This window comes from Phyllopteryx taeniolatus, chromosome 8 (genome assembly GCF_024500385.1).
Source record: "Phyllopteryx taeniolatus isolate TA_2022b chromosome 8, UOR_Ptae_1.2, whole genome shotgun sequence".
Taxonomy (NCBI): domain Eukaryota; kingdom Metazoa; phylum Chordata; class Actinopteri; order Syngnathiformes; family Syngnathidae; genus Phyllopteryx; species Phyllopteryx taeniolatus.
The window spans coordinates 13,514,666-13,525,295 of record NC_084509.1 but is presented as its reverse complement, the minus strand read 5'-3'; the positions used below and the strand labels follow the sequence as shown (position 1 = coordinate 13,525,295).

The 10,630-nt window shown below is 40.7% G+C and overlaps 2 protein-coding genes across 2 annotated transcripts in view; both read left to right on the top strand.

Moving 5' to 3' along the window:
* Positions 1–52: 52 nt before the first annotated feature.
* The window catches only part of si:dkey-202l22.3 (7 transmembrane receptor domain-containing protein), a 35,694-nt gene continuing 25,116 nt past the window's right edge, over positions 53–10,630 (top strand). Inside the window, exon 1 of the mRNA XM_061780911.1 lies at positions 53–681. The gene's annotated coding sequence lies outside the window, so the exon portion shown is untranslated. The remainder of the gene's footprint in view (positions 682–10,630) is intronic.
* On the top strand, positions 3,318–9,201 carry si:dkey-202l22.6 (interferon-induced very large GTPase 1). The gene is made up of 2 exons (XM_061780905.1): positions 3,318–8,913; positions 9,002–9,201. Exons 1-2 carry the CDS (start codon positions 3,332–3,334, stop codon positions 9,144–9,146), a joined length of 5,727 nt encoding a protein of 1,908 aa, XP_061636889.1. The 5' UTR covers positions 3,318–3,331; the 3' UTR covers positions 9,147–9,201.

Genomic DNA, 10,630 nt, shown 5'->3' with positions numbered 1-10,630 from the left:
GCTTTGCAGGACACGTTAAAGAGCTTTGCAGGACATAAATAGAGAGGCGCTAATCTTTTTCCTATGCACAACAACTTATCCCTCAGGTGTGCTCGCATCTATCTCCACAGGGATGCAAACACACACGACTACGATTTAAAAAAAAAATTTGTTTTTGCCTTATTTCCATCAAAACTCACAAAAATACATAAGAGCAGAGTCCAAGACCTCTACCAAGCCCTGTTGACAAAAGTACAAACTAGGGATGCACCATTACCACTTTTTTCAGACCAAGTACAAGTACAAGTATTTACTGTAGATTTGAGCACTCAATACCGAGTACCAATACTTGATAATGCCATTACGTCTTGCAATTGTGGTGAAAATGTTTTATTTTGATTAATTTTGCAACGCAAACATTTCTTGAGCATTTCACTCAACTATAACTTTTTCATGGAACATTAGTGAAATTCTAACATCCAAATGCATCATTTTCTAATAGTCTTGCCATGCATTTTACTTCAAAAATGTAGGCTGTAACACAAGGCATTTCAATTATGCGGTGTCTCAGTCTGAACACTAGGGGGCACTATGTGTAAGAAGTCGATACAGTAGAGACGAAGAAGAAATAACAGCTGAAGAAGAACATAGAGGATATTCACAGAGGATGCCATGTTTCTTTAGTGTGTTAACTACAAAATAGTAAGTAAAAAGAATTACAAGACTGCTTCTTGAAAACACCAAGAGTTATCAAATGAAACTGTGACAGATCAAGTGAAGGAATGCTTTATCACACCATTGGTTCTTTATCAGTACAGTTTGAGAAACTTAGTGCTTGCCGGACAACTCTCTGTCGCCGCCTGAGCGTAGCTCATCTATTTTGCAGAGCATAATTTGCATTCGGCTAACAAAGTGTTCCCATCAGTGTTTACTTTTAAGTATCGTGTCGTAGTATTGGCACATTTTTTTCACTTCCGAGTGTGAGCAGCTACAGACATACACTATCGGCACCTCAAGCCCAAAGCCTTAAGCCAAACCCAATGTGATGACAAATTGTATGTGTATAATACGTATAAGAGTTACGTTGATAGGTCCTTGAGTCCTAATTAACTGGGGAAAGGCCACACTTGGTTTAATTAGATTTTGAGGAAGCAACACCCATTGTCCGACTCAAATTCTGGCAGTTTCTGGTCAACTGTGAAAATCTACACATATTTTTGGAGGAAGTGAACACACCTAAGCTAGGAGATTGCTGTATCTGCTACCTGACCTCTTTGCAAAGGTAATAAACTGTGCAAGCTCTTTAGTCTTTAAAATATTGGTTTCAATTACAGTATTCTCTGAATCATTATTGTTTTCCTTTTTTTTTTTTTTTAATCCTTTTTACAAAACACCCACCAACAAACCAGCAATAATCAAAACAATACAACTCCTTCCTTCTCTGCTGAAATAATAACATTGCCATATGTAATTTTGTGGCTTAGCTGTATTATCGTGGTCCAATGAAAGGCATGTATCGCCAGTGTTTCTAACTTGAAAACAAAAAGTGTGTGTGTTTGTGTGTGTGTGTGTGCAATTTCACATGGGCAGGTTCTTGAGCAGGTTAATGTGATTCTGAAGATTCTTCAAATTTGACCCGTTTATTTTTTCAGTCAAATTTCTGGTCTACTTGTACGTGCCTTGCATTGTTATGAGTGGACATGTTCTTGTAGAGAAAAAGAATGTTGACAAACACTGGTGCCACTTGAACACTCACTTGTGTTTGTGCATACAATTTATTGACCTTTTGTACTTGTTGGATGGTGGAGATAGAAGACAGCGTGAGGAATGTGTCGGCAGACACTTATAAGCTCTCCACCGGTAGACAAAAGCTATTGACTTCTGACTGAGCACATGTGCAGGATCTGTTCCGTCTTTTCTTACAACAGTGACTAATTCCAACAAAACATAAACGAGAGACAGGCAAGCGTATGGGGATTCTACACAAAAGAAGCACAGAGATACGGAAAAGGTATTTATGGCAACTATTTCTAAAAAGATGAACATGCTGCCAGTTTTAAATGAGGTGAAAGAATTTTTTTGTACCAGTGATATTTATGCAGTTTATTTCAATCGAAGGTTTCCACACAATTCGTCAAAGTATTGGTGATGTGAAGAAGACGAAGAAAAAAGTTAGTCAAAAGGAAAAGAATAATCATGTCAACCAAACTTTCAAAGAAGCTGAGCAGCAAAAGGAAAAGTAAGTTGTTGTTTTTTAGCTATTATATTAATGATGTTACTTATGCAGGGGAGATTTCTGTACGTTTAATGAGTGAGTTTGATTTCCAATGTGTGATTAAATATTGACTTGTTAGTACTAAAAAAAAGAATAAAATGTTAATTATTTGTATGACTGGTAGTATAATCATAGGACATTTATTTCTTAATTTCTTACACCTGTGCTAAAATCTTGAGCCATCAATACATATGTTGTTATTGCAATGCTGTAAGGACCATGTGTAATTATTTTTTAACAGCATTGGGAATAATAATTGCTTTGGCATGACATTACCTTTTACAATGCACAGTGCTTTGTTTAGAGTGAATTTCCTGCTTCTAATGAGTACCACAGAGTATGAAAAGCACATCACATTGAAAGCATCAGTCAAAACTATGCAACAACAGTGGAGGAGAATGAGGGTCTCCTGTATTTACTTCTTGGCATGTGGCTGTTATGTTGTTTTATTCAAAAGGAGACTGAGGGCAGGAACAAAATGGACTGCTGCAACAAAGTGACTGTGGAGTACAGTACTGCACTATCCATAGTTAAGGCTAGCACCAGGCTAAACTAACATTATTATGTCAGTTTGTTTTGAAAGGTTACAATGAACAGGCAACATAAACAGCATTGGTTTATGTCGCCCATACTGTATGTTATTGGCTTGGCACAATGGGAACCCCAGCTCACCAGGTTCTAGAAAAACAAGCACATAGGACCTGATAATGCCTGCCAATACCAAAAGAAAAGTCTAAATAGAGTACAGTTGAGCCGAGTTAAGCAGAAAAGGTACCATACATTGTAAAAGGACCAAAGGTGTAAATGAGGTGTCTATAGCAAAACTGAATTGTTTGTGCTTCATTCAAACCAGAGCCGCCAAAGACCACGTCAAAGTATGAAGTTCTAATACAACTCGGTCTGGAGGCTTTCTATCCTTCCCAATTGGAACCAGCTTCAATACTGGACCTCAGTACCTGGATCCTGGACAACCTAACTCCCCGAGAACCCAATGATCTGCCAAAATCTTTCCTTCAAAGGTTGTGGCTGCTTCGCCCAGATGCTCGGAGTACTTGCTGTAAGGCCCTTTCAGATATTATGGATAGTCCTGATAAGAAGGTTGATGATTTCAGAGGATTGCGCTCCTGCACCATCAATCCTCTTGATCTAGTGACAGCTGTCTTTATTTGTGCCAACACTTTCCTTCAGCAGGAGATAACAGCACATATGCTGCAGTGCCAGTTTGCCGTGCCCCTGCTTCTTCCACATGTAGCTGATGAAGAACCAAGTTGCTTCCTCCTTTGGCCTTTCAGAGATGTTGTGAGACAATGGCAGACCCAATATTTAGATCATAACCAAAAAGTCCAAGAAGCAGTTTTTACGAGCACGTTCATGCCAATGATCTCGTGTGTGAGGCTTGGTTCCTGCAGTGTCTCCAAGTCTCAGGTGCTCAATCATATCATCGGCAGTGATACATTCATCCACAAAGGGATGGAGGGAGGACAACTACCCCGAAGCCTGTCCAATGGTCTTGTGGAGACTGCGTGGGCTCTTCCTGCAGGAGACCCTAACAATTTCTCTGTTCCAGTGGTATTCTCTAACCTTCGGGGGGATGCAAGCACTCATGAAAAATGCCTCTACCTTCTCAGCCAAGCATCTTCAGCAATAATTGTATTCTGTGAAAATCCTACAGAAAAAGAGAAGGAACTTCTCGCCACCTGCAAAGATATGACGACCAAGCTCATTGTGATTGACCTCTCTGAGATTGAGACCAGGGAGGACAGAGTGGTGAAGTTTGTTGGGAAGACCCTTCAGGATCAGATATGTCTTCCAGATGGATCAGTTGTGTCAGGAAGCTGTTTGAATGCAGAGAACGTTGCTACTGTATTGTGTGATACCCTCAAACATTTGCTACCAGACCTGAGACTTGTAACACTTGAAGGAGCAGCAAAGTTAGCAGTGGAGCTGGGAATTGACTGCGATGAAGGGACGGTCTGTAAAAAATCAATGGGCATAGCAGAGGAAGTTTTGAAAGGTTTAGATGAGGGACCTGCTGTGTTTAGGCAGAAACAGCTCCCATTGCAAGGTGCTTTGTGGAGCAGGTTGGCTGAAATTGAAAAAGAGGAAAGTAGAAAGAACAAAGAAGGGAAAGAGCTTGATCCTCGATTGCAAAATGAGAAAAAAGATATCTTGGGCAATTTAAGCAGATACAAAATGACTCCTTCAATGAAGAGTTTCACGAAGGCAGTTTCAACCACAGATAAAGTGGAGCGGATGTATTTCCTCAGTTGGATGAGGGTGAAACTAAGACTGCAGCAAATGCATAAACAAATCGGTCTAAAAGATCTAATGATAAATCAACAGACAAAAGAGAACAATGGCATTCCTGAATGCATTCAATCAGAGCTTCAGAATGGAGCAAATGATGCCAGGGATAATAGCGATAGTTTTTGCACAGATTCAACTTTTGAAGATGGGGAAATAGAGCAGCTTACAGCTAATGATCAAGAGCTAGCAGATTCAAGGATTGAAGTAGTTTTAAAGCCCATTTTTCAAACCCAAAGCAATAAAGGATCTGAGTCCCTGCTAAGTGGACATTTTCATTCAAATGAAAAAGAGAACCGAGGTGAAGAGATACTCCAAAATAATGGTTCTTTAAACCCAGTGTTGAGAGAAAATGGAACTATAGATGTTCATGGTGGATCAACAGCTCACCATACATCTGCAGAAGAAGAAACGTGCCAAGATTCGTTTGTCAAAGGGCAGACAGCAACATCTGTACATTCCTGTTTGCTTAGGCTTAAGCGGAGAAACGGTAATAATCTGGAGGTTGTTGATTCAGAGAGTTACTTAAGTTTGAAGCACAGTTTTCAAACCGAAAACGCTGAAGGAATAGATGGACATTTTCTCCCACCAAATGATCAAGAAATCCTAGCTGAAGAGATACGTGAGAAATATGTTTCTTTAAACTCAGTGCCGATAGTAAATGGAACCTCAGATGTTCACAGAACTGACTATAGTGAATCAACAGTTCAGGAGACTTCTACAGAAGAACAAACCTGGCAGGATGCATCTGTTGACAGTCAAACAGTTACATCAACACAGTCATTTTTGCTGAGACTCAAGCAGCATTTTGACAATAATCTAGAGTTGGCTGATTCCGAAAGGGAAGATTTGAAGCATAGTTTTCAAACCCAAAACAATAAAGATTCAGAAGCTTTACAAAATGGGCAGTTTGACTCAAATAAAAACAAGTTCCCAGGCGAAGAGATTCTAAAAAATGTGTCTTTAGATGCAGTTTTGAGAGAAAAGGCAGTCTTAAGTGTTCATGGGAATGACTGCAGTGAATCAACGTTTCACAAGAATAGTACAGAAGAACAAAAATGCCAAGGTACATCTGTTGAAAGTCAGGCAGTAACATCTGCACAGTCATTACTCCTGGAGCTTGAGCGGTTTACCGATGATCTCAAGTTTGTTGATTTAGAGAGTTATGTTGGTTTGAACCACAACTGTCAAACCACAAGCAATGAGGAATCAGAGTCTCTGCAAAATGGACATTTTGACTCCTCAAATGAAAAAGAGATCCCGGGTGAAGAAATACTTGAAAAGGTTTCTTTGAACCCAGTTTTCAGAAACAATGGAATCTTGGATGTTCACGGGACTGACTTATTTGAATCAAACTTTCAGGAGACTTATGCAGAAGAACAGATGGGCCAAGCTGTATCTATCAAAGATAGGGCAGCAACATCTGCACAATCATTTTTGCTGGGACTTGAGCACTTTTTACGTGAGATGGGCCTTATTTTTGAACTCACTCACATCAGACCTGGAAATGAGAGCCATAATGTGCTGCGGCTCCCAACTGTTGCTGCTGACTTGATTCTCAGTGGGATTCCGCTTGAATTAATGGATGGAGACTCCACTAACATTCCCATACGTTGGCTTGGTAGTGTTCTTGCAGAGATCAACCATCGCTTTCCTCAAAACCGCTTCAGGACACTGACAAGCCTTGGAGTGCATCAAGCAAGGAATGCTGAGATCCTTTCGGCATTATTTGGGGTGAAATTTCCAGATGAATGTAAAAGATCAACGAGAGGGCTATACATAGATGCTCTACAACTACCGTCGAAGTTAAAAACGAAGCTAAACTGTGATTTTCTCTTGCTGATTGATGTTGATGGTCTCTGTTCTACTCCTTCGGATAGCCAAATAAGCACTCAGATCAGTGATAATGAGATGGCAACTGTTGCAACTGGAATGAGTGATGTCTTATTGCAAAACCTCTACTCACGTGCAGCATCTGAGTTTGAGGCAAGCCTCACGGTTGGAGTCAATGCTCTACTGCGCATCAGAGAATATGGATCCATACCCATCTGCAAAGTTTTAGTCCAGGATGAAGGAATAAATACCATATTAGAAGCCACACAGTTAAAACGTGTATCTAACATGCTGCAGACTAAGACTGGAGAGAGAACCCTAAGGGATGCCGATACAATGACTCCTAATTCAAAGAAGAAAAGCTCAATTATGTATGTTAGACCATGGTACAGGGAACCATTGTCAAAATCAGTTGACACCCAGCATAGTGAGGCTATGTTGAAGTTAAAGCGTACCCTGTTTGAGGCACTGAAGGAGGCAGCCGCCCAGTCAGAAACATCTGGTTTGCCTGATTTTATGGGCCGTTTGTGTTCTGTTTGGGAGGCAGTAAAAGCAGAATCCTTCTCTATTAGTCTGCAAAATAAAGACATCGCTTTGGCCCTCTCTATATTTTGCACTGAGCTTTCTCAGCAGGAAGACAGCTTGCTGGAACACATGGAATGCTGGCTTATGCAAGCGACCAAGACAATTTATTTGACCAAGCCAGAATCTTTGGACCCTTCCAGCCAAAATGACTTTCTGTGTGAGCTAAAGTTTGAAGCTAGAAGAGAGGTCAAAAGGGAAGTAAACAAACAAAGGTCAAATGTAAAGGCTTGTTTGAAGGAAAACAAGCTTGATGTCCACATTAAAATACTCAAAACTATCATTTTGAGCAACATGACTGAGCTTGAAGAACGAGTAACAGAAACGGTACTAGAAAGGCTGGAAACGATCAATGAGAACCATTGTTCATCCACGCAACTCAACAGAATTGAAACCATACTGCAAATTAAACAAGATGCCAGACTTGAGGCACTTCTAGGCAATAGTGAATCAAACAAACAGCTCTTTAAAGATAAAGAGCTGGAAGAGGAATTTGAGGGTATTTGGAAGGAGGCATTGTCCAATTTTGACTTCAGGCCTTCAGATACAGAAGATATCACCACAAGAGTGAAAAATATTCTCTCAGCAAACCTCATCAACCATGGTCTTCAAAAACACTTAAATAAGCTTTTGAATTTGGGCCAAAATCAGACTACTTGCTTCAGAGTGGATGATCAGTACTTTGGATACAGCAGCAGAATGAAAAACCTGTTTGAAAACAACAACAACAAGTCACCGAAAGCTAAAGCTCAACAACTTGCAAGTAACATCATGGAGCGTTACCAGCAATTTGTAGAAGACAAAGTCAGTTTACCGCAAGACTTCTCTGACAGTTACATCACAGAACTGTTAGAGATGATTGATAAATCTTTGAAGGAAACACAATTGGACACTAGAAGGGCCTTTGAGATGGATCTGAAGGTCTTCGTATGTAATGCTGCATGCAGAGACTTCCAAAGAGTCCACAATCGTTTCGCCAAGGACGGAGAGCTTCTGAAGTCCATTAAAGCCAAAAAGAGAACACTCATGACGGAATTCATTTATCAGTTCAGGAAGACAGACCAGCGTCAGAGGTTGGCTCAGAGGTTCATTTCTGACATCATCCAACCTACAGTAACGGACTATGTCTATAAACCTCTAGGGATGCAAATTGCAGATGATATAAAAAGTAAAGCCCCGCAATATCTCTCTCCACAGGCCTTCCACAAGAGTTTGCTAGAGGAGCTTATCAAGGAAGACACATTTGAAGGCTTCACAGAGTATTTGCTTTCTTATGACAGCTTCAGGCTGAGGAAGATCCAGGAGACAGTAGTAGCTCACCTGTCAGATTGGAATGTGAATACGTGGAGGCACGAGCGCCTCGGAGATATCATCGGAAAAGTAGCAGCAGCTGCAAGCCAAGTAACTGAAGGCACCAGCGCAGCACTCAGTGACACCAAGCCAATGCTGGAGCAAGTGTGCCTCATTCTGGAAGACGGAGATGTATGTATCCCCTGGGAGTCTCTGAAGGGACCACTCTATAGTATCACCACAGAATGGGATCGCTTTATAACATGTTTCATGGAGTTACTGGCAGCATTGCGCTTGGACCTCGCCCAGGCTTTCTCCCAACACATAGGTAGTGACCAACTACTTGAGTGCCTTCCCACTCAACCAAGTGACTGCCTTTTCAACAAAGTAAAAGGCTGTGACGCACGATGTCCTGTGTGCAGCGCGCCTTGTGAAGTGGAGCAAACTTGGCATCGGGTTCACGAGGCCTCGCTCCACAGGCCCAAATGCATGTTGGAGCCCACTTCTCTGATCAGCCATGAATGTGCAAACCCCGATGATCTGGACCCACAAGATGTTGCTGTGGCTTGCTGGGAATTCCAGCCGCTCCACCTAGGCTGGAATCTTTCACCCGAGGAGACAAGCAGCCAGACACCCAGTCCTTACTGGAGGTTTGTGTAGATGTCACCAATGATCTTGCGTTTGTATCAGCCTTATTGCTTTGTGTGTCAAATAATTAACATTTATTTTTCTTTCCAGGTATGTGTTAGCGAGATTTAATGAGAGATTCGCAAAGAAATACAACCAGAAGCCCACAGTAATCCCAGAAGAGTGGAAGGCGATGACACAACAGGAGGCCTTGGACAGTCTGAGGGAAACCTTCTTTCACTGTGGAGAGTTGTGAAAGCTATCTTAATGTATTAAATTCAATGCATTGTGTATTGCTATTGACACCGCTATCAGTTTTGGTATTTTGTTCTACTTTCGTAGATTATTTTACACTTGTGACTATGTGAGTCCCGGGATGCACATGTCATAGAAACAATGAGTCCCAGCCCTGGAACAATGAGTCACTGCAATTTATCATCACGGAATACAGATACAGTAATCCTCTGCTATATCACGGTTCTTGCTTCGCAATCCCGTTATATTGCAGATTTTTATTGCATTTGTTACTCTGTTTTATACTGTTTGTACATTACTTTTGTTTTCCATTACGCTTGCTTTCTCTCAATATATTGTGTTTAGGCCTGCCACAATAGCAAATTTTTTAGAACAATAATTTTCCCAAAAACTTTCATGATAAACGATAGTATTGTTGATGTTTTTTTTTTTTAATGCCACTGATATAATGATATTAGAGCATAATAAATAATTGTACACATCTTACAAATTCTGCCCCGGTAATCAAACAAATGAGCATAACTGTCTAATGTTGTCTCATTTACTAAATAAGAGAAGGGCTGCATTTCACAATAAGAGCAAGTAAATAAAAAGAGAAAGTTATGTGTTCAAATAAAGTGCTTAACTAAAAAAAAAAAAAAAAAAAGTAACAATTTCCCCTTTTCTGTTTGGCATCTTGACAGAAGTCTCAAACAATTTTACATATTTTAATTTAACAAATCTTAACAACTGAACTTTTTTAGAGGTTATGTTTTGCTTTATAATGGCATATTTAATAAGTGCTCCAAGTGGGAACTTCCCAATGAGAAGTACATAACAAAAATGACACTGATTGTTCCATTCTTAGCGCTGTTTCTTCCAAATGTTCTCTTGTTTTATTGGGCATTTCCTGATCTTTCTCGGTCTTTTACTCAACTTCTTTTTTGGCTATGGTGTGGGTTTGTATGGAACTGTTTCTGGGACGCAGACTGTGGTCTGCCAGTCATAACCTCTGTTTTAAACGATGTCACCACAATCGAGTGAGCCAGAGCGAGTTGTTTAGCTCCTTAGCTCGCTAGCTAGTTAGCTCCCGGGCTAGCGAGCATAATAAATAGGTAACTTTCCATAAAGTCCCAGTTGTGTGCATCTACTGATCCAAAGCCATTCCGCCAGCGGCTCGCTGCATCGAGAGCGACGCGCCGGACGTTACCACAACAATGAACATTTATCAAGTCCGGAAAAAAGGTTTCGCATTGTTGTATTTTTGGAACGATAACCCTTCCCCCTCTCCCTCTGATTGGCTAGCACCAAGACAAGACTCATTTATCTATTATCCACTACTTTGGATGGATAATGATTTGCTGAAGGACTTCAGCAATGCACGCACGCACGCACACACGCACGCACGCACACACGCGCACACACACACACACACAGACACTAGATTGAAATAAACTGATTAAAATGTTTCTATTGGGCAAAGTATAGCCTGATAGTAAATGTATT